This window comes from Pieris napi, chromosome 5 (assembly GCF_905475465.1).
Source record: "Pieris napi chromosome 5, ilPieNapi1.2, whole genome shotgun sequence".
NCBI classification, from domain to species: domain Eukaryota; kingdom Metazoa; phylum Arthropoda; class Insecta; order Lepidoptera; family Pieridae; genus Pieris; species Pieris napi.
The window spans coordinates 1,665,049-1,690,828 of record NC_062238.1 but is presented as its reverse complement, the minus strand read 5'-3'; the positions used below and the strand labels follow the sequence as shown (position 1 = coordinate 1,690,828).

The 25,780-nt window shown below is 33.2% G+C and overlaps 1 protein-coding gene and 1 long non-coding RNA gene across 2 annotated transcripts in view; both read right to left on the bottom strand.

The window, feature by feature from the left end:
• Nucleotides 1–9,000: 9,000 nt before the first annotated feature.
• Nucleotides 9,001–25,780, bottom strand: part of LOC125049672 (neuropeptide CCHamide-2) — a 30,485-nt gene continuing 13,705 nt past the window's right edge. Inside the window, exons 3-6 of the mRNA XM_047649078.1 lie at nt 12,964–13,028; nt 11,244–11,373; nt 10,776–10,846; nt 9,001–9,351 (exon numbers count right to left, since the gene is read on the bottom strand). Coding sequence (XP_047505034.1) covers nt 9,292–9,351; nt 10,776–10,846; nt 11,244–11,373; nt 12,964–13,028 — 326 coding nt within the window. The 3' untranslated portion in view covers nt 9,001–9,291. The remainder of the gene's footprint in view (nt 9,352–10,775; nt 10,847–11,243; nt 11,374–12,963; nt 13,029–25,780) is intronic.
• LOC125049673 lies at nt 13,561–14,686 on the bottom strand. The gene is made up of 2 exons (XR_007117042.1): nt 14,402–14,686; nt 13,561–14,087 (listed from the first exon to the last, which is right to left on the bottom strand). It is a non-coding gene; the product is annotated as an uncharacterized LOC125049673 (long non-coding RNA).

The window sequence follows — 25,780 nt, the reverse complement described above, 5'->3', positions numbered from 1 at the left end:
ATCGTTCGTGGCCGTATCGTTTATGGCCTTTAAAATTTTAATTCATATTTCTATAAGAATATTTTTTTTAATTACACCACCAATACATTTCATGTATATTCAATAATTAATTATTTATTACTGATGAATGATTCAATAAAACACAATAAATGCCAATTTAGTTCGAGGTCATAAGTTTAATTAGTTTATTAGATAATTTGTATTAATTAAAACTGTATATTTTTTAAAGGAAGACTAAAATGAACTTAATATGTAACTTATTGAAAACCTGCCGCATCTTTCCCGCATATGTATAGTATCGATTTTATATGTATCATATTCTACTAAAACTTTTAATACTAAAAACAAGCATATTCCTTTTCTGACAATTTATATAATAGTTCTAAGATGTGGTTAAAACGTTACTGTTGGTGTTTAGTAAATCTGTAAAATAAAAGCAATTCACACATACCCTGGCATTTCATTTTAGTGGAGCGATTAGAATCGTCAGCAACGAGTCACATTCCGTGCGGCTTGATCCCTTGGCATTGCGTAGAGATATAGGGCCTCTCAGCATCTTCTACCGCATGTACCATGGAGAGTGTTCAGAGGAGTAGTTCGGACTAATACCTGCAGCTGAGTTTCATTATTGGATATCAAGGCAGAATATAAAATACCATCCCTATCACCTCCGTCCGTCGTTTCACAAATGAGCGTTTCTTAAGGCAATTCTGCCGCGCACCACCACTATGTGGAACCAGCTGCCCACTGAAGTATTTCCGAACCAATTCGACTTAGGGTCGTTCAAGAACAGACCGTACCAATTATTGAAAGGGCGGTAACGCACTTAGGCTCGTAAGTGCAAGGTGAGTATCACTTAACATCAGGTGAGCTTCCTGCCCGTTTGCCTCCTATTACTTAAATAATTATTTTTAATGTTTATAATTTTTCTTATAGAAATTTTTATCTTTAAATGCCTAAATGTTTCATTGTCTTGGCAATTCTCAGGGATGGGTCTTAATAACGCGTTATTTTATCCCCTATTTACACGAAAAACACTTATTCGGAGAAAAATATGTTATTCCTTTCATGGGTTTAAATCATAACGCAAAATGTAATTTCACCTTTCTTTCTTTCACTTGTAATTGTAATGAAAATTTTATTATTGTGAAGGACTGATGAATGACTACCTGTTTACTTAAAGAATTGCTATTTCTTTTAACAGTCAATTAAAGCGTCGTACTATCTCTTTCTACCAAAGTATAAACACAACCTGACAGATAAGGGCGACAAAATGAAATTATTTTTATAAAAACAAATGGCAAACAGTCGATAATTAAAGTAAATAAAATGAATTTATCTTTGAACTAAACTCTGGAGTGAACCAACATTAAAAGTCATTACGACAATGTACTGGCAAAAACAGTTTAACATGTAGAACAGCATTTTGGGCTAATAAAGAAGGTTTTACTAAAAGCATTCCCTGCGCCTCCCAGAGGATAGGGCTAATTGCACATACACATTGAAGAACTAGGGTCTTAATTCATGAGAGCTTTACGAAATTCTAAGCGTAACTAATGATTATACGCAACCTGTATTTTTATTGTTCAGGATTTGACAGTGCCTGGAAAGAGAGAATATAAAAAAAATAGTGCGTGGAGTCCCTCCGCGTGGAAGAAGTGTAACTTCGTAATGTGGAAATGGAAATAGGATATAGAAATTGATTATTAGCGAAATGATATTGTTTCTTTAAGACAAACTTTATAAATATTGGTTACAATTCACAATTGATCGTATCTTTGTAAATGAAATAATTATTGAACCAACTTATTCTCATTTGTTTATTAACAATGTTACTATTTACAATATTAAACCTAGTTTAAGGTAAGTTATCTATTTGAGGAAGGTAACATCTATATCATCACGCTGCGACCGTATTAACGCGGAACTCACCAACTCCGGCTCACTGACCCAAAAAGTGTTCTCCGAAACGACATACTTCCAGCGCTTTCTGTCCTGAGCGACCTCCCGCCAATTGCAGCCTTGCGATTCTGTAACTCACTTTTCGAACTCTCACAGCGGTTTTCTAACAATAAACTACAAGCTCCCACCTTATCAGAATGCCTAATCATAAAATGACTGCTTCACGACTGATTTGAGGGCGACCGCCGATGCGAAAACCGCTGTGTGAGTTCGAAAAGTGAGTTACAGAATCGCAAGGCTAGCCTCCAGCTGCATGGCCCCCTCCACTCTGTCAATCCAGCGGTACCGAACGCGTAACAGAAATGTTTCAATAGATAACCCAAAAAGTAGACAAATTCAATGATTCATTTAATTTAGCGCTCTACACTTGGACCCAAATTTATAAGAAAGACAAGGTGAACTGAGTGAAAGCATTCGGTCAACAATAGTTCTTATTGTTTTGTGCTATTAGTTAATATGGGAAATAGACTTGTATACAAAAGCCTTTTTCAGGTTTTACATATTAAATTGTATTCGAACATATAGAAGTATTATTACTTGCAGTTATAAGGCATTAATAATTGTCACGGCTAATTGGACTTGCACAAACACAATTTTTATTTAAAATCAAATTACTGTGAGTTCCAATATACAAGTGATCTCCAAGTCACTTCTTGTATTAATAACTAAGCGTGGAACTTTTAAAAAAAGAATGGAAAATAAACTCAGCTATTTCTTTTTTGTCAGTATTCTTACGATAATTGCCTTCACCGTAGTAACAAGTACTAATTGCGGACATCGAAAGATTCCATTAGTACACAGCCGTGGACACTCTGAAATAAAAATTTACGCCCATCAAAATTGCTATTATTCAACAATTAAAGAGTACGTTTAAAAATCTATAATAACTCCAGTTTTGTTAGTTAAGAGTAAAAGTATTGAAAGTTAAGAGTAAAGGTTTGAAAGAAAAACTAATCAAAAAATCTCGCTAAACACTAGATTCATTGAAGTTCCTGTGCACGACGCGTCGACATTTAAATTGCAAAGTGCGGCGCCTCTCGTTAAATTCGATTCTGTTTACAAAAATATAAATCTACTAGATCGTATTTATAATTATAATTCATATGAAGATTTATCCTCAAAGAATCGGTAATAAATAACGGATTTTCGTAGTTTATTAGGTAAATATCATTATAATGCCTTTACAAAAACTAACTTCTTTCTTTTGTTTTTGTAAATTGGCCAAATGGGCTCACCAGCCCTGCGATTCTGTAACTCACTTTTCGAACTCACACAGCGGTTTTCGCAGCGGCGGTCGCGCTCAAATCAGTCGTGAAGCAGCCATTTTACGATTTGGCATTCTGATAAACAATTAACTACAAGGAGGGACCTTATCAGAATGATACTGCCGCCCATAGACTCTCACATTGCCAGCAGAGCAAGTGCGCCTTTTGAGAATTGGTACGCTCTTTTCCAATCTTCATTATTTAAGTGATTCTCTTACGTTGAGCTCTTACGCTGTGAACCGGCCATTTGGTGATGTTGAAGAAATCACTGAACCCCTCCAACCAACAGGTATATACAGTAAAATTTAGTTGTAAGTTTTTTTATGTTACCTTTTCTCTGTCTGACTTATTCTTAATTTGATCCATAAAATATAAAGATCAATCTTAATACCATTTACAGTGTTAGTTTGATTCCTAATACTATGAAACCTATATAAGGGCACATCTAGTTAATCTAGCCTTGTGAGAAGGACGGATGCAAATTGAAACATAGTTATCTCGAATACATACCGAATGATACAGTCCAAATCGATCGAAACACTTCGTAATCTATATGGAGTAACAATGAGTACTTAACTAGCTTCATGAATTTTGTGGAGTCTATGTATGAACTCAGTTTCCGCACTTAGACGCATACTGGGTCCGTGGTGCGTGCTCGCTTAAGCCACCCTAGCTCCTTCCAGAAACTTCGTTTTCTGGGCACATCGCAGGCTTCATGGAGTGACTTCAGTGCTCCAAGGTTTTCTGTTGGGAAGCCACAGCCACGCATTCCAGAACTATGTGAGGGACAAGGGACTGTCTGTCGCGTCAAGGACAAAGATATTTATTTGTTGTTAAAGAGATTTTTAGTATAGTAGTTTTATTTGTTCTAGGTACATGGTTTTCACATATATCAATGTATACAAAATATTGTAAAAACTATTTTAAAATAAGTAAGTATAGAGTTTCCTCTCCATGAAGTCCTTGTCCTGAAGCAATTCATTTTTTTTAATGTTTTTCACTTGTAATTTTCAAAAGTGCCTTTCTAATATTATGCCTAATTTATTTGTAATTTTGATCATTATTTTGAGATTGTTTATGGAGATATAAAATAAAGATTAATGAAGAATAAACCAATATTTTGTTTATTGATTTATTATCTGGGTTTAATGGCCAAGCAACGTACATATTACACCACAAATACATATTATAAATTTAATTTAAATCGTTATAATTTTTAAAATCTTACGTATCTGATGTTCCCAAGAACATTGCATATGCAGTTTATATAATATATAATTTGTTTTTACACATTCATACATATTATTAGAGCTTTCTTAATGAATCCATACAAAAATTGGTTAGTTAACATTTCTTAATATATTAGTTGTATGAAACCTCCTCCATATTTTTTTTCCATTCCTCATTATTCTCTGATTTTTCTCAATGTATTGTTCAGATCTAATTATCTTGTTTTTGATGATAGGGAACTTACATATAATGTGCATAATTTTAATTATTGTGACGCGCCTTTTATTTATTTTATTTTTTAGATTCTCCTTTACTACATACAACTAAATAATGATAGTAGTAATAGCGGTCTTTAGTCTTATAACAGTATACTCTTGAATAATATATTCAAGGCGAATATAAAACTAGTCGTAGACATAAGTGAAACTGACGATCGTTCCTCATTTCCCTATTACAGCTACCTCGTTGGTTCGTAAAAACCGGAAAATACGACTTGCATATAACTACAACAGTACTGCAGACATATTCCTGAAATCGGTTTGTTTGATAAAATGGATCAATAAGTTTCAAAGAGTGAAAAAACGTTGTTTATAAGACACACACACAAAATACGCAGACGCAGGGACTATTCTTCCATTGTCTTATCGTTAAATTATGCTAATGATGATGTTTGATAAGGAAATTATTTTTTCAAATGTCTTCCATGAGTTATAATTACAGCTGGTTTTAATTTGATTTAAGTAATAGTAACAAATATTCTACCACTCTCCATTACATACGAAAAACGAAGAACAGGAAATGATGAAAATAAAAAAGTCACGTCACAATAATGCATTGAGAAAAATCAGAGAAAAAAAAGAAAGAGAAATGGAAAAATATGGAGGAGGTTTTTACCCTAAATGAGGCCATACAATACTAGACCGCGAAAAAATAATGTAACTTATTTTTTTACAACTTATACTCATATTAAAAAATGTTTACTAACCAATTATTGTATGGATTCGTAAAATCGTTTTTTTCTCACAAATCTACTTAATCAATTGCTATACATAATTACGAGGTTTAGTGTAATTAAAGTGCGCAAATATAAAACTTTCAAATAAAACTGATTAATTTGACTAGTAATAATAAATATTTCCTGTCTAAATATTCTTCAAGAAGAGAGCTTACCAAGTCTTAAAAGGCTGGCAACGCACTTGCGAGCCTTCTGGCTATGTGAGTGTCCATGGGCGACGGTATCACTTAACATCAGATGAGCCTCCTGCCCGTTTGCCTCCTATTACATAAATAAAAAGTATAGACATAAGCCAGACAGCAATCTATATAATTTATTTGATATAGATTGTAAATTAACTTTAAAATAATTGCTTGTGCCGAGGTATTCTTGATACATGAGACCCATTAAATGGGGGAGGAATTAATTTCGCTCTTAGGTTAGGTTAGCGCTAATAAATGGGAATGGCAAGGCTATATAATAATATCTTTTAATTGTAAAAGTCTTTTGTAACGAAGTTTAGTTACAATAGTACTGTATTTATTTATTTACTAACACTATTTTATAACAACCGGTAACATAAATTGGTCCAATGACGGCCTTATCGCTAACAAGTGATCTCTTCCGCTATCTCTTCTCAGACTGCCATATCATATCTATATAATATATTAAAGAAAAGCTGTGTAAAAAGGCTTACTATAAAGTTAACGATTATCTAGTTGATAAAAGGGCCTGGGACTAGTGCTAGACGGGCTACTTCTAATTAATTTGCGATATTTGTTTTAAAATAAGTGTTATTTGCCATAGTCATTTTGTATGATGATTTTAAAAGAGTACCGAGAGTTTTTTACTCCGGCTTTTCGGCTGTCTTCTTTGCCGATGAGTAGGGATGTCTACCGATTCAAATTTAATGACGTGGAATAAGTGATACCTGTATCTTATGTTCCATAATAACCATAACATATTTTATTTTTTATTTTATAAAGCCATTATATTAATCACCATGGACAATTTAAAAACAGGTTAATGATGTCACTGCCAAAACCACTTTGGCCTCAGGCTGCGAGATTGTTACGTTAGGAGGCTACATCGACCGCCATTACTATTCGTACCCTCAGAAAACTAACCTTTTGAAAAAGGCACATGACACAATGCATGGAAATAATTAATTAACATAATATATGAATGTGTCAAAGTATTTAAACGATATGAAGATGTCATAAACCTACAACTAACATAAATTAATATAACAACAATAATTAACTTTAAAATATAATAACTAAAATATGTTATTAAAAGGAGTCCTTTTAGGCAAGGTTTCGAAGATACTGGCAGCGTTCCCCCTTTTAATAGCTAGACTAATTCTTTATCCGAGGTAGCTGCCAGCTGGTGTCGACTATCCTTTTTGCTATTTCCTTAAAAAAAATTAATTGTCCGTTATGTCCGTATTAATTAACTATTTTAATAAACGGACAATTAAGAACGTTAATATATGATAACGTTTTTAATTGGCCGTCGAGTGAACTGATAAAAGGTTTACTTTATATCAGTTCCTATAGTTTTAGATTTCAAAATAAACTCTTGAAAAAAACGGGCACCTCGAAAATTCACGCTCGATTTCAGTTAATTAAATGAAATTTAATTATCTGACTGTCTGTTATTAAAATCGTGTTAATTAATACGCGTGAAATGAATTCAGGCAATTTTTTTATTCATTTTTGATGAATTCTTTAAAACCAGTCCTATTTAGGTTGTCCCTTAAATGAAAGTCAAGCCAAAGACGGGTGATACTAGTCAAACCTAGCAAATTATCAACAATCACTTTAAGAACTTTATGATATACATGAGGTATCCAAATAATGTTTATAATTTGCAAATACTTTCTAAAGTTCAAAACGTAAGCCGTTTGAAAATACTTGGAACAAAACCACAGCAAACATATTTATCGACATTCGAATTTATTCTCATCTTTATTTCAGCTACTTAACAACTCTTTAACAATTTTCCCCATCAAAAGAAATTTTAATTACTTTTCAACTTAAACTATGTTACGCCTGGGAGAGGTTTTTAAATAGATCTTTTATTAAACACTCTTTTCATACGACCTTATCTTAGTTGTTTGAGGAACCGTGATACATTACTATTTCACCGATTTTTTTAGGCTGCAGTGCAGAATAATGAAATGGAGGCAGTGATTTAACGGTTAGAGCTTGATTTAGTATGTGTATTTTTTTTTCCCAGGCATCACATCTTTATGGATCCAACTGCCATTATAGGTTTCCGAATCATTATACAATTCCAGAGAAGAGAGAAAAGCAAAAAAAGACCGGCTACGTACTTGCAATTAACCCGTAGCTTTTCATCCCATCGTACTTTGACCGTCGTGTGACTGCCGTGAGCGTTTAACGTCGTTTGACCAAGCAATATGTGGAACTGATAAAAAAAACACCTTAAAATTTTCCCAAAAATGATTCGGCTTCGACGGATCTTCTGTATTTAGGTAATCATTTACTTCGGAGATATTATAACACGCAGCTCATGGAAAAAACATTTTTTTATATTTATAAAAACACTCCTGCCCTAACAGGCGACCCTAAATTGACAAGAGTGAATAAAATTTACAGACGAGACAAAAAGCAAACATACAAAATTAATTAGGAAAAACAAACTTACATAATAAAAAATACAATTAACTAACTACTATAGGCACTAACAACATATATAACCGGACCTACAATTCATCTAAAATCAAACTTAAACATAATCACAAAAATATTTTCGATTAAGTGAAAAACCTTTCAAATATTTTCAAAGGCTTAACTTTGGAATTCGAAATGTAAATGACATGAAAGAAATGTAACCAACCCATAATTAAAATTACGCCAGTTATTTTTGTCTTATTTCAAAGTTGTTCCGGGCCCAAATAACATTGATTCCAAATTCATTCTGCGTGTAAAACTTGAAATTACTTGAGTTTCCTGACAAAAGATAATTGTAAACATGTTCTCCAATGTTTGAAATATGTTTTCCGTTGTTGCATACCATTATTTGGTATTTAAGCTGTGAGCTAAATAGATCAATATATATATATTCTTTCTCATTTCTAGTTTCAAACTTGAATAGTTAAAAAATTATAATGTAATTTAAAAAAAAATTAACCCAATCTAATTTTATGAAGTTTGGTTGGAAGAATTTATAGTTAAATATATTAAATTATATTTAACTATATCTTGCCTTTATTTCACTTAAATTTGCAAGTATCAGACTTGATCCAGTTTAATATACTACGAAGTTAAGTATAATTTAGTCTCGTTTAATACAATTATTGTTTACTGACTGTACTAACGAAGTTAATTGAGGAAAATTGTTACTAAATACCTTTTAAAGACATTCTCCGGACTACTTTTAGTCGAATTAACCCTTTATTTATTACTTAAATGTAATGCATTGAAATCGAGTTAACATGGTATTTCTATAGGAAATGAAAGAACATTCAAAGTCTAATAATTTATTTAATAAAACAGAATATTTTTATGTTAAAATATCTACACTACGTTATTATGATGGTAAACTTACGTTTTGCAAAACATATTTTGAAGAGTTCCTTAAATATACAACAAGGTCATCTATGTAATATAAAAACGGAACATATTTTAATAATATATACAATAGGAATTTGAAAACCCAGCCTTTAAGAGTGAAATATGATTGCATAAATAGAAATATTTAACAAAATAATTCATTTTTGAAGAAGTCATAATTAGCATCGGTAAATAAAACAATTGACGACAGTTCATAGCGAATTGATATAATCTATGATAGGTAATAAATTAAGATAGTTTACAAAGTTTCAATGTAGAGTCCATCATCATTCTGTTGTGATCGTCTGAAGTTTTCCATCTGTAACATACATCATTATTAAATAACATTATAACCGCCGTACTTACTATATTGTACGTACACAACATGAACTTTTTTGGATTTGACATAAGGTATTAATTTGGGCTAAGTCTTGACTACTTAAGACTTATTTGAATAAGGCTTAATTTGGAATTCTAGAACATAATTGCAAAGTCAGTTGAATAAAACATAGCTTCGATCGAGGTGCTGATAAAAAAAAGGGTGCGTGTACTTATGTACGCGCGTAAGAAGTTATACTTCTTTGGCATTATTAAAAATAGTTTTTGATTGCATGCAAATAATTAATTACAATTAAATAAGCAAAGACTGGAAAAGGAGTCATTATAGTCAATAATGTTCAGTAACATTTGAAAAATTAAGTAAATAAATATTTATTAATATTTTATTTATTATTATTTTCTAATATTAATTATTATTGATTTAAATATTCAATTTAAATCACTTCTGATTATAATTCAGACGCACATATAAAATTCGCACTTGTGAAATAATATAATAATGAAAACACGTGTTTTAAATGTAGAAACTCAAAGCATGTGGATAAATATTATAAATATAAATACACAGTGAACAGAGGCGGCTTGCGTGCCAACATGCGCCACTAACTTCATTCTGTTAATTTTGTGTCACGGTGCGCGCGCATCGTCAAATTTCACTCTCATAAATTTTTCATAACGCGCCTAAAGAAGTATAACTTCAAAAATTTCAAAATGTTATTCAAACTAATCCCATACTCGCATATATGGACACACTATTGAAATACCCGAAGCAAGATGTTTCCTAAATAGAATTGGTTAGCAAATTTTCATGTACTTTCCTGGTCGTGTATGCGGAAATCCCCGAATTGAACGCGTTGGTTCATTATTGGTAAATACCGAATTTCCATATACTTGACGGTCGATTAATCAAAGACTTTGTAAACATTACAAAAGCCTATTTCTATTGAAGTTAATATATGTTATATTATTCCAATCCTGTGGTCACCAAGTCCATGGTTTATTGGTAAACTATGAACCGAAATCCTGGGTTCAGTAATGCCATAATAGTGAAGGGCACAAACTGATAGTTGTAATAGAAAGTGAATTGGAAATCGAAAAGGCCCGAATCGCAAATATTACTGACAAATTATTGTAAGAATTTATATGAACATAATTTTTGCACACATTCCATAAATGTATTAGCATTATTAGCGCATTGGTAAAGTGTGCGATTTTCAAGACTCGTTCTCATTCAAAACCCGGATTTTAAATTCATTGATTCTATTTTCGATGCAATTATTATTTTCGTACGGTGAAGGAAAACATCGTATGCCGTAATGTCTTAAAATATAACTTGAATGTGAGGTACATTATGCGGTAAATTAAATTAATCAATAAAGTTGACAAATTTTGTTTTGTTCTTACCCAATTTTTAACGATATTTCGAAGCTTCATTCTCATTACATCTCTCGGGTTGTCTTCGCGTTCGTATACACCTACAAAACGTGAAATATTAGAAATACAAATACGCAGACGATTGTCTATTTCTGAATGCTGCCTTTAAAAGAGTATGATGATGCGCAGAAATTGATTGTATAGATTTTTGGGGCTACATATTTGAATATATCAGACTATATAGCCTAGAAAATATTTAGAATAACCAAATATTACATTGGACTGTAATCGATTACCTATTTTCGGAAATCGCGTTTAGTAGTTTGCTGATGTAGATATAACATATAATATGTTTTTCGTTTTTTTACATAAAACGAAATGAAATATTAACGCGTAAATAAATTTCTTACTTGAGTAGAGTCTATTGACATAAAAATTGTACTATTTTTTCTATCCGTCAATGGATAAAAATATGTAATCACCAGAAACAAAACTTACCACCACCCCGGATCGGTATGATGTCGTCACCAGAAGGCAAGATTCCATAACCAGAGTGAGGGTAGACCGGGTGTGGTGGAGTCTCTTCCTGTCCTAGTTGTCGACCACTCATTATTTCGGAGCTTGATGCCTAGTGAAAAATATCGGTTATTAGACCCGTACGTAGAACAGTGTACGCTACGACGTAGCAAGTATCGTAGCATGACGAAGAATTTATGTTCCTATGGTACGTGTTATTTTGTTATTAATATGGAATCGTATTGTAATAATAATAATAAAACTTTATCCATTACATAAATATGGTTGTGACAAAATTGAACTAACGCTAGACCCCACACTGGGAGCCCCTGTTTTAAGGGTACAATTATTCCGTGGTACATGGTATATTTTTATTTCAAGAAAAATAAGTCTTAGTGGTACAATCAATCAAGTGGTGGTGGTAGTGGTCTAATCAAACAAAAGTTGTGTACCTTAAGTATGCGTTAATGTATGAGTATGTGAATGGGTGTGTATGCGTATAATACACTCTGTATTTGAGTTCTTATAAGCGTGTGTTAGTTTTTGGAACCTTACTAACTTTTATTAATTATATTACAATATAAAATAATAAAATACTTGGCACAATTTTTTTTATAGAACTGGGCAAACGAGTAGGAGGCTGACCTGATGAAGTGATACCGCCGCCCATGGACACTCTCAATGCCAGAGGACTCGCGAGTGCGTTGCCGGCCTTATAAGAATTGGTACGCTCTTTTCTTGAAGGACCCTAAGTCGAATTGGTTCGGAAACACTTCAGTGGGCAGCTGGAATTTGCACTTAAAAAATATACATAATTGAAAGAAACTGAAAATGTTATATATTGCTTTATTTTCAGACAAATATGTACTAATTAAACTTTAAAAATCAATATTCCTTGAATATTCAATTCTTGTTAAGCACATACACTTGAGGCGATGGCGATCGCTACAAGTCAAACCTTAAGTTGCTTGTTTACTTGCAAGTGTTTGTTCTACGCCGTACTAAGACACTGGCATATTTAGTACTTACACAGCTTAAAGTTATATTAACTTTAGTAAAATACATAGGCATATTCTTGTATAATATATATAACTACTTTGTTTCAATGTTTATTATTTTTTGTCAGTAACTAAGTTTAAACTTGTACATAAATAAATATTGGCGACTCAGTGTATACTATGAGTCTTTAATCTACCGCATCCGTGACAGAATACGAAATCACACCCGTATCACCTCGACGTCTGTCGTTCCACAACTGAGCGTTTTTGCACTACCACTGCTCCACCAGCTGCTGTATTTCCGAACCAATTTTACTTAGGGTCCTTCAAGAAAAGAGCGCACCAATTCTTAAAAGGGCGCCAATGCACTTGCGAGCCTCTAGGCAATGTGGGTGTCCATGAGCGGTGGGTTTCACTTAACAACAGATGAGCCTCTTGCTCGTTTTCTCCCTGTTATAATTTAAAAAAATATACAGCGTTAAACTGTACTGAGTACGGTTACTGGCAAAACGATATTTTTTCTTCTTAAAAGTTGATAAATGCCAAATTAAAAAGGGTTTACTGGACTTCAACATGAGGCTCAGTTCTGTCTCTAACGCAGAACAGTGTTAGCATATGGTTAAGCGCGCAATTCTCGAACCTCTTGTATTCAAACTACGACCGCGACACGATTTACCGTGTAAAAATTAATACTAAATATATACCTGTGAGTTTTCTGAGCGCTTCCCGTGTCCTCCAAAACAGGAATGCCCAAAAGCTGAACACCCACCTAAAAATTAACATATAGAATAGAAACAAAATTACAATTACTAAAACCTTAATAAGTGGGATAAATTAAAATATGTATATTCATAACGTATTATGTTAATGTTGTATTGTTTTCGTTTCTATACACTTTTGGAGATATTTGTATAACGGCTCAGCCTTGCGATTCTGTAACTCACTTTTCGAACTCTCACAGCGGTTTTCGCAGCGGCGCACAGTGGTCCATGTTCCTAAGAAAGGCGGTCATAGAGGTTGTATGTCGGATTAAAAATGAAATATTAACTTTTTTATCTAAGAAATGATTGTTTTAAGGTTTTAATGATAATAACAAGTAAAACAATAGATATATTTTTTAAAAGGTAGATGTATATTCTCAAAAAAAAGGATCCATCCGTACTAATAAATAATAGGTAGCAATAAAATAAGTTTTATTTATAAATTATTTCTGAAAATAGCTTAATTTACATATAAATAATAAAATTTACCAGATAATAAAAAAATTGAACATAGGATTTATATAAAACATCGTCTTTTTACATAATAGGAAAACATTATAATTCACAATATTTACAGGTTTCTTTTATGCCAATATAGTTTAAGTACATAATAAATTCAACACTTATTTTGCTAATACAGACTTCTTCTTACAAGGTAACTTTCTTATGCTAGAAATAAGTGGGTCTGAATTAAGAAGAAGTCTGTTCAAAAGATCCATATTAGTTACTTCTCGGGAATGTTCGACTTGATGTATGATCTAACAACGATTGCAAATTAATCTCAGCAGATGATTCCGTTACGCGAATATCAGTTGGGTAGCAACGTTTTTTGGCTTCCAACACTCTTTGATAACATGGAAAACCATTTGGTATTTTAGAATTAATCAAGTTTTTTAATAAAATGTATTGATGTTTAGTAGCATTAGCAGTAGTAGCATTAATAGTGTGATGATTTGCTAGCATTCCAAACACTTCACGAGATCTATCTTCCTCATTTTCTTTACTTGTCGCATTCAACCACGTGTCTAGGACAAGCATTCGAGGAAAAGAACACTTGATGATGGATCCTACAGAATAAAAGAAATGAAAATTATAAGGTATCAAATTTACCTATATACGACTTTGTCTTTGTCATGACCTATAAGCAATCCTCGGCGCACTTTGGCGCACCTAGATTTTACAGATTCTAAAACTAGACAAACAAGAGATTATTTTGATATATGTTTCATCTTTGGGGATTCGTTCCTTCCTAAGTAAAAGTCTAATTAAATATGGCAGAGCGGTAAAACTCAAAGAAATCGGAAGTCTTTCTTGATGGTGGTGATTACAGATAACGACACGGTTAAAATAAACACAATAGGGTTAAAAATGTCGTACATACCTTCTATTTGAACATTCATGGCACAAAATTATCACAAACAATCAATTTCCGAGAAAAAAACACTTTAAAACAGTAGAAATTTTGCCGACAAAGACAACGCTACTTAGCACTATTGGAATGTTATCACTTCGGTTGCACAAAATGAAATGATCCTTTCATGTTATTGTAATTTTTTTTATATCTGGGGGTAGAAGGGTTATTTGTCTACCCTGTAGTGATAAATGACGTCATAATTCAACCATCGACATTTCAGCCCTATGACCTATGAGATGGACCACTGTGCGGCGGTCGCGCTCAAATCAGTCGTGAAGCAGTCATTTTACGATTTGGCATTCTGATAAACAATAAACTACAAGCTCCATCCTTATGAAAACCGCTGTGAGAGTTCGAAAAGGGAGTTACAGAATCGCAAGGCAGTAGAGGAATCGTGTAACTTGTACACAGTAATATTATTTCACAAATCGTGATTGATATTAACAATGGTTAAAAGGAATGTTCTCAACATCAGGCCTAATACCCATACTTATTTCTTAACAACGGCTAATATTTAAGCCTTGACTTGTTTAAGCTATCTATTAAGAATATCCATAGCGCTAAATCACCTGCATAATGAGTGTACCTCACTTTCACAAAATTACACAACACAGCCGAATTAGGTATTACTTAGTTGAATGTATTTTTTTTTTTTAAATATTTAAACCCTTTTTTTAAATATTATGAAAATGAAAATGAAAATGAAAAAATATTTATTCAATCACTTACAATGATAACAACATGTGGCTGGAGCCTCCATTTAAGTATGTATAATATACTTGTGTTTGGAGTATCCGCTCTTCCTAGGTACACTTAATTAGGTATGTAAGTTTAGACAAAAGGGAATAATATTACAAAAACAAAACAATATTTATACAAGTTAAAAGATGCATCGTGTATGAGTGATAAATTGAGGGGTGTTCGTTGTATTCAGTTAAGTGTATGTTGATGTGTGAGAGTGTAAGTGTGTGTGAGTGAGTGTGTATGAGGTATGTGTGTATATGTCTGTATCATATGTTTGAGTGTGTGTGTTCTTTTAGAGTGTAAGATAAAAGTAGACTTTAGAATAGTAATTCTTAGATAGTAGATTCAACTTCTTCATAGGTTTGAGTTTTTAACCAACAATTTATAGTTATTTTACATTTATATTTATTCATATTATATAGATTTAATTCCTTGTTTAATTTATTATATAAGTTAGCAGACTGGTAGCAGTACTGTCTATGAGCATATTTAGTTTTAAAAGTTGGTAAAGGTGCCACATTATGCCTTCTACGTCTGTTCAAAATACTAGGATCATATCCAATATGTCGATGGGTTCTAAGAGTAGTTTGCAGTACATACAACTTACGTACTGACAGAAGATCGCTAACCGCATATAACATTTCCGTAGGGAATCTGTATGGCTTAAAATGGATAACTTTGAGTAGTGACCTTTGTGCTCTCTCCAGTTCCAGGAATTTTGTTTTAATGGCACCACCCCAGGCCGGAATGCAGTATATTAATATTGACTGCGCAAGAGCAGTATAAATTTGTTTTAGGAGGGCCGAGTCAGCTACGTGTCTTAGATTTTTAAATAACCATATGAGTTTTCTTACTCTAGCCATAACTAGCTCTATATGATCGCGCCATGATAGGCGTTGGTCTACCATAGTACCCAGGTATCTTACGCAGTTTTGCCGCTTAATAAAATCGCATGAGCATATTATAGAATGAGGTGAGCCACAAGTATGTATTTGAATAGCAAACGTCGGAGGTGGTTGAGAGGAGTTATAATTGGAGAAGCATACATAGTTAGTTTTAGAGGTATTGAGGGTCAAAAGGTTATCGCTGAGCCACTTAGCTATTCTTGCAAGGCCCTTTTGGGAATTATTTTTAACAGCCTCCCAGGTGTCAGCTACAAAAACGACAGCAGTGTCGTCAGCATAAGTGAACATTGTTCCCTCTTCTATATCCATGTTACATAAATTATTAATATATACAAGGAATAGAGTGGGCCCCAATACACTTCCTTGCGGAACTCCGAAGGTGATTTCACATTGTTCACTTTGGTGTTTTCCTATTTTTACACTCTGTTTTCGATTGCATAAATAGTCTTTGAATAATTTCAAGGGAATTCCTCTTATGCCTATTTTCTCCAACTTGTCGATAAGGTCTGTAATTGATACTGAGTCAAATGCCTTTTTCATATCCAAAAACACTGCAGCACATTTTTTGTTTTTATCCACAGCATTAGTAATAAGCGATGTGAGATCCAACACGGCATCTTCTGTCGATAAATCCCGTCTAAAGCCATATTGACTTGGGGAGAGGATATTAAATGTATTAAGGTAGTTCATTAAACGTTTATTAATTATTTTCTCCAGTATTTTGGCAATAGGTGGTAAAACAGAAATAGGCCTGTAATTGCTTATATCCGTTTTATCATCTCCTTTGTACACTGGGGTAACTACAGCGATTTTCAGTGCATCTGGAAAGACACCTTGAGCAAAGCATAGATTGATCAAATGAACAATAATAGGGACAATTATATCAGCAGTTAGCTTTAAGAATTGGGTAGGAATGCCATCCCAGCCTGGAGCACTATTTGATTTTAACCCCATCAGGACATTAAGAACCTCATCATTGTCAGTATCTCTTAATACAAATGAAGTTAAGTGAGGATAATTCGAAGTAGTTTTGTCAGAACAATTGTATGCGGGTTGTTGTGCAAGGATACCTTCTGCTAGTGATTTGCCAACTTGGGTAAAATATTGATTACAATGATCTATAGACTCTTGTGCTGTTTCTTTACAGTGGAGCAGTTCGTAATTGTCGCTTTTATTTTTATTCCGATTTGTAATATTGTTGACAGTTTGCCATAATTTTTTTGAGTTGTTTTTATTTAGAATTAGTTGCTGTTTATTATAACTCCATCTTTGGCTATATCTTTAGTATCATTGTTTTTTGTTATATACAAATTATGTTAGCTGTAGGATTACGAAATAAATAAGACAAAACTAATAACACTATATATTTTTAACTCTTGGATTCTGGTACGACGTTTGATTGGAAAAGGAATATAGAAATACCATAAGCAACAGATCTATATAACACATATACGGGTTATTAAAACAAAAGCCATAGACAAGTATTTTACTGTATAAGTAGATTTAGATTTTTGGTTCTATAACCAAAGAGTAAAAGTTAGCTCCACTTAGGTTTGGAAAAATAGCGATAGTTAAATGTAGCTGTTATATTTTTCCCTATCTTTAAGTCTACAAGGAAAACGTTCCAAGACGGAAAATTAAAAACCAGGAAAACTAATGAAACGAAAGTAATAATAGACTAGGTGTGGTCACAACGTTTATCAGAAAGCAAATTCGCTTTGTCATGGATGTGAGGAAATGGTAAAATTTTCCTCAACGTTTAAACTTAATTATTTCAGTATTACGTGATTTCACTATATCTATAATATTGTCATTCATATGTTTCGTAGATATTTTAAGGTAAGTATAACTTTTATGTCCGATTGCAATTATTATTTTCTCTGAATTTTCAAGTTGATAAATCTTTGTTTTTAATTTATTTTATTATTATTTATGATGCCATGTGGAACATAGTGTATGTTGCAGCTCCTTAAAAACTGAACTGAACTATTAATATATCTATAATTTACTTAGAACTGAGCCACCGATATATCGGCGCGGTGGACAAACGATCGCCGTCACGTCATTTTAAACTCGGCCCCAAAAAATCTCGTTCGGTGACGTCCCAGTGACGTCGGCGGTGGACAAACGGCCATACTCGGATAACGGGTAAGACATGGAGGCGTTGACAATCTAGACCAGTAGCTCTACCATGACTTCGATAAAGTATTAAACGTAATTTTCAGACGACTCATTGGTCTAGTGGTTAGTAGCCCTGACTGCGAATCCATGGGTCCCGGGTTCGATCCCCGGCTGAGACGGACATCGATGTGATGAGCATTTGGTGTTGTGCTTAGGTCTTGGGTGTTTAAATATGTATTTATATGTCTATCTATCTATAATATGTATGTATATCAGTTGCCTAGTACCCATAACACAAGCTTCACGAGCTTAGCATGGGACTAGGTCAATTGGTGTGAATTGTCTTTAAAAAAAATTTTAAAAATCTGAATGGCAATGGCGTATATGAACTGTAATTATCAACGTCTGTCGTTGAATTGTAAAGATTATTCATACATTAACTTTTTTTTCGTAAGATACGATCCTAACTTAAGACTGATTAGTAATTTAAGTCTAACTTAATTTACTAAAAAAGATATTAAACATAAGAAAATCTTCAATAACGCTACTTAATTAGTGTCTTACTCATTCATACCAATATTCACGTAGATGTATTATTCATTAGCATATAATAACACTTTGTATAGCTTTGAACAGCTATGGACAGTAAAACGGAAGTTTGCACTGACAACGCTCAAAGCTAACTCCGGAATTATCAATCGTGTGCCAAAATGTGTCGAAATTTAATACATCAACGGGCTGATTAACAACTGTAATTGCTTTCAAAATAAATAGTAATATTAAAAACTTAAGTGAAATTGAAGAAATTGAATGTATTTGGAGTGTAATGTGTAATAATAATTAATGCACATCTCATTATCTTTTAAATATACTATAGTAATGCTGCTAGCAATAAAGGTACGCTGCCACAGGGCCCAAACTTTTTAAATTTGTTTAAAAAAAAATTTATATATGTAACTAGCAAACTCGGCGAACTCTGTTTCGCCACCAGATGGCTTCGTTTTATGTAACATTTCGTTTGGTGATCCCCCTTTTCTGTTGAAATTTTTCCTGAATTTTCTTTGCTATAAGCCCGAGACCTTTCCAACGAATGCAAAACCGTGGAAATCGGTTCGTGCGTTCTGGAGTTATAGCGTCAGGAAGGAAAACCCGACTTATTTTTATATAGTAGATTAGAAATTTTTATTTATTATTACAATATAGGTTAGGAATATTGTAAATACTCTCCTCGTTTAGTATTAAATTTTTTATTTAACTAATTTAATGAACATTACTAACGTTATTTGTGACTAAAAACAACACAAAACTGCATATTTTAACTGTTTTAATACATATTTACACTCCTATAAATTCAGTTTCCACAGTAGCTATAATACTTAATTTTCATAAAGACTGGAACAGAGAATGGAGTAATGTTTTAAAATGTAAATTCCGCTCACTTAGCGTTCCGAATTAGATATTCATAAGTAAAGTTTTTAATATCTTGTTTAACATAAAAGAATGTTAAACTCATAGTTGTTAAAATTCATAGTTAACAAAAGCGTTTAGGGTTGTTAAGGATTTTTACTTAAATCAACCTGTTCGTACGGTGAAGGGAAATATCGCGAGGAAACTTGCATGTTGTAGAGCCACGCAGATTGTTTTACGCCAGTTTGAGCTATCAATAGCTATATCGACTTTTTTTACGAAGTTTGCGTGGATTTGAGGGGACTACATCAATCTTGGATTCATACTCAAAAAGTCGGGATCGGTATCGCTAATAGAAATCACAGAGTACCATCGAAAGCTTATGCTGCATATAAAAATATATATCATTAAAAATTAAAATAGTTAGACTGGCCTTATTAGCGCCAGTTTCATAGACTATATTTGTGTCTAACCATTTAGTTGCAGCCGTACACAGAGTCGTTTATTAAGAGTTACTTAAGTAATTCAGTGAGGATTAAAAAAGCACAACTGAACCTAAAAAGTTCTTGCACTCCCATAAATTTTAAATTCGTAACTTTCATTAATGTATAAAATATAGCATTTGATTCATATACTTTTTTATATCAGCCTGTAACAAGACAAAAGTATACAGATAACAAAACACAATTACAGCCCAGAGACAATAATAAGAAGGTATTTTAAGGAAACATATTCCCAATAGGAGGCATTAGATTAGGAAAACGGCATTTCAACCTCGAACTGGCACCGACACAAGGTAACGTACATATTTGCTCAGCTTATTTGAGCATCATGTACAATTGTAACTTTGAACAAACATTTGTATTGTCAAATGCGGTGTTTTACGATTCTGCGTTTATATATACGAATTATCAGATAAATATATTCCATTAAAACGAATATAGCAATGGCGCTACCACCTTTTAAGTTTCTCAGAGTTGTATGTGAACAGCCTTATGTCAATCCTAAGTCTAATTCTTGTTTCCTCACGATGTTTTCCTTCACCGTACGAGCGAGTGATATTTGTGGACATAGACAGAGTCCATTGGTGCACAGCCAGGGATCGAACCAACGATCCCAGGGATGATAGTTGCATGTTGTAACAACTAGGCACACTAACATTCTCATAATTCGCAAGTGCTTTACAGCAATCATGATTAGTAAGAGTCACATCAGGTTGTCGTTATAATGAAAGCCTATTGAAATAATTCTATATTACAACAGAATCAGAACAAACTATAGGTAAAGAGCTTTACGAAAAATTTGTCCAGCGTGAGCAAAACATTCATAAAAGTATACAAATTGTATAGTAATTCACGATCTATCAGAAACTGGTGTTATTCTATTAACGTAAACCTCTTGCAACATATTGCAACTTGCAAAAATAAAATACGTCTGTTACAAATATTTTTATGAATTAAGTTGCGCGTAATGCGTTGTTTGATAAAACTAACTAATTATTGTTTTTAGTCAAAGTAAAAAAAATTGTGACATTATCCAAAAGACAGGTAGCTTTCGTATGAAACTAAAAAAAACGTATTTGTATTCTTAATTCAAACAATGTTATCAGAATACGTATTCGCTTAGTCACCGGTCATCTAAATAGAAATTATAATTCCTACAATTAAACATGTGTAAACATTTAAGATCCAACATAAACAAAGCTTAAGATAGATTCAGTTTAAGCTGTGGTGTGTTATGCAATACAATAGATAATATTGTTTACGTAGTATGAATGTAGTGGATTATCTGTAGCCTCTAACGAACCTTACCGGTCCTAATTTAATCCCCAAAACATTACGTCACCAAGCTATTTTCCTTGATAAAGTTCTATTCACGTTTATTCTTATAGTATGCGCGCTGTAGCTTGGTACGGGTGACAATTTCAGTAACGTTCCGTTTCTCAAAGTTGCCGCGATTTACAAATATGACTTGATATTTCAGCTGTACCACATTCGTAATATATTAAACCATTAAAAACTGTAGTAACTTAAATTTAACCTAGCCAGAATTTTCTAGTCTACAAAATCAAATTTAAAGAAAAATTAAACAACTGTTACCCGTACCATGCAGGCAGATCCACGACGGTCACAGCTCGGTGCTCCGCAGTGACTAGGATAGAATGAACTGGTATTCTTCTATGAGCAAGTGTTCGGCGAGCTTTAGAAAGATAAAAAAGAACGAGAGAGAGAGCGCTCTAGGAAGAATAAGGGGTTAGAACGTGAGGAGAAAATAGGAGAAGGTATGCCCACGTGCTACTTCCTGTGTAGGGTATATTAAACCGGAAGTTTTGATCAAGCATATTAGTTTGCACCCCGTTTTAACGGGGCCTTGTTGGAAGTACCTACTGAATAGCAGAGTTTCTGGTGTGATGAGTCCCACATACTTCTGCTACTTTCAGGAGTGGATGAAATATATTTCCACCTCAAAAAAAGGAGCTTAGCCCTGAAGCAACACAATTGTTATGGAATGCGTAGCACTTTTCCGTCAAGAAAATGACAAGAAACGGATGGAGAAATTTTGAATCTCAAAGTGATAAAGTTTATCCGTTGCCTTATCAACAGATATCAAAGTTGTTGAGTGGCTTTAATATTTTACAATAATATCTTTGATGGTAAATTTTGTCTTTTGTCAGTTAAATCAGTTTGCTGAATGCCTTTGGCGCTTATTTTGAGATTCCGGTTTCATATGAAATAAGATGAAGATGGGTCGAAACTCGTCACATAATTTTGGCTCTACAGATCTGAATAAACAGAAGCCAAGATCAGAACAGAAAAAATATTTTATCAGCATTATTTATATGAAAATGAAAATTTAATAATGTGTGAAAAAAACAATGTAATACAATACAAACACACAAAACAATATAATGATATATAATGATGTATAATAACTTACACGGCACGGCGTAAATTTTTGCGTCTTAGACGTTTTGGCATCAATCATTCATTTTTGTTGTTTCGTTTGAAAACGAACGAAATATTGAATCACCAACTTCGCGGCAATAGATGGCGTTAATATGGCATTTTAATGGACTCTAATGGTAGTCATAACATGAAATAGTTACTCGAAAACGTAATGTGTAAGCGTGTGTTAAGCATAATGTACTTAAGAAACATCGCTTTATATATAATAAATTCGTATTTAATAGAAGTATAAATGTGTTCCTATACCGTGTATTGATAATGTAGAAGTATAACTAAATATAAAAACTATCTATAAGAGTTCTCAAAGTTATATAAGATAAACTGTTGTATACAAAGAGATAAAGATAGCACACGTTAGATAGATAATCTAGAAAGTTCCGAACAATATTGACACGAAATTCAACTAAGCAAATTGATCCTTTGTGCACGTGCGTAGTTATAATATATTTTATATAGCCTTCGTCGATAAATAAAAACAATTTAAAAACCTGCTTCGATAAAAAAAATAGCCATGGGAGTATCATGGGGTACCAGTTTCGTTTCGAAAAAGGGTCTCTTAACAAGCAAAGGCGCAGCTTAGCTTTGAGAAGACCATACAATATACATGTTGCATGTACTTAATAGAGTTTGAACCTACTTGACAGAGAGCAGAGTTGACCTACAGGGGGCATATCTCCTCCCTGTGGTCGTAGGTTCGATCACTGGCTTGCACCAATGGACTTGCTGTCTATATGCGCATTTAACTAGCTTGTACGGTGAAGGAAAACATCGTGAGGAAACTGGCATGCTTAAGACCCAAAAAAGTCAACAGCTTGTGTCTATTATAGAAGACTGATCTCCTAATAGCATATTAGAAAAAACAATTGATCACGAATGAATCTAAGGCAGACCTAAAAGTTTGTACCTACTGTATTTTTAATGCGTTGAATATAATGATGTTAAGCAGTTTTCGTCCTTATTTCACTTGTTGTCCAACCTATTTTAGACATTCAACTAACATTTAAATTACGTATTTTAGTTTAACCACGTAGGAAATAACTTACTAGTTGTATGTGTTTTGCGAGTTTGCCTCTTTGAGTTTACTTAGATCGTATCAGACTGGATGTTGGAATGAAAATATTATTTTACGACTTAAATTTATATGGTTCTTATGGATTTAAATGATCTCTAAAATTTACCCATTTTATACGTGAAATCAAAATCCATTAAGACTTTATATTTATATGTAAAAATCATACTGAACTGAATGTTATTGGTGTTTATTATGTTTGTTAAATAGATCACTGATACTCGTATAGAAATTGCAAAAACAACTAAGATTTACCGACTACAACAAAGATCAGTGAAGCTACCGATCTAACAAGTGGAAGGATAGCAAGACAGCAGACACAGACGTGACGCGACGCGATAAAGAATACGATATAATAATATCTTCTCAGTATTATAATAATAAAATTAATATAATATTGAGAAGAGACAAAGATGTTCACAGCACACTTAATATTTTTTTCCTCCATCATAACAACATTAAAATACTCCACTGGCCATATCTATAAACACTTTATAAGCCTAATTTAGTGATAGAAACGTCAGTGGCGTAACATTTTCATTTTAATAAACTTCGAGATTTTCAGCGTACTTAATTACACGTTGTATATGTCCCACTAATGGCCATATGGCTCCTTTCTTAGGTGAAAGGAAATGGTCTGAACTCGTACTGGAGACTTCAGATTCATCCATAGAACATAATATCTCTTGGGCAGGGCCCTCTTGGGTCCGGGGGCCCGAGGCATTTTGCCAGCCCTGCCACCCTATTGTTACGCCACTGAGAAACGTGTTACATTTTTCAGAGAAAAATAGTGATTCTAATTATATAATAAAACTTATTAATGATCGTTTAAAAATTCATTTAAATACGTTTTCTTATTGCGAATTCGAAAATAACTAGTTTAAGGGAATTTGCGAATATTTTCGTGGCAGGCGCAAATCATTTTAAAATAACAAACGCAATGTTATCCCTTACCACAAATGAAGGGTTCTCATTAGGAAAGCTCGCAAGTTAAGTAATTTCCAGTTTGAAAAGGTCTAATCAGGCAGAACGTGAGTTTCCATTGTACGAATATGTATTTAATAACAAATCTTGAGATTTTAATCATTTTCAAACAATCGAAGCGTAGGGTTAACGTTGATTTACGAAATTGTTTTGATATTAAAGAAAAATATTAGGAAAAAATAAACCAAGTTTTAACGCAGATAAATAATTATTAGATTTGAGTACTGGCGGTATATAAAAATTTAAAGTGAGTACTGTTTTTGACGTTCATATACGTATATATTTACTTATGATCCTGTAGTACATATAGGCAACATAATATCAGACTCTAGACTGAGCACTAGGGACGTTAAGTTCGTGCTAAATATCTCATAGTACATGAGTAGGCCTGTAAATTGGATTTTGGAGGTTGGGTACGACGAAATAGAAAGAGCTTCATAATCAGCTTTGATCAACATGGAAAACATCAGAAAAATAAGTGACTTACTTATTAATAATGTCATTCTGTGTACTACAAGAACCAATATATAATCACCTTTCCGTTGAACGCACTATATAAAGTATTTCTGTTACTCCCCATAAGTGTATGGGGAGTAGCCAGTGGGCCAAATAACAAAAATACCAATAATAAACTATCACGAATGAACAGAAAGTTTATCTATTAAAATAGTCTCTACGAGCAACACATTCGTTATAATTAAAAAAATAATACTAAATTAATCCCCTTTCTCATAGTATGAATAGCGATTGTCTTGTTAAAAAATAGTACATATTTATATAGAAAAAGAACATTGTAATCGTTCAAAATCGATATTATCGATGGTATTTTTAAGCATATAGCGTTTTTTTTATATTGTTTCACCACCACTATTCTCAAGTTCACCAGACCTATTGGGTTGGATACTGGAAGGAATTAAGGGGATCGAACCTACGACCTCAGGGATGAGAGTCGCACGCTGAAGCCACTAGGCCAACTGCTCAAGCAAAGAGGCAATTAGGGATTGCAAATCCAATTATATTTTTTTCCCTCCTTAACTCGCTAACTATCAAACTGCGGCAAGTCTCGCCCTTCTCAGCCCAACGCAGTCCACCGTTTTCAAGTCTTCTTTTGTATTGTTCGGTTAACCTTTTAATGTCTTCCTTGACAGTG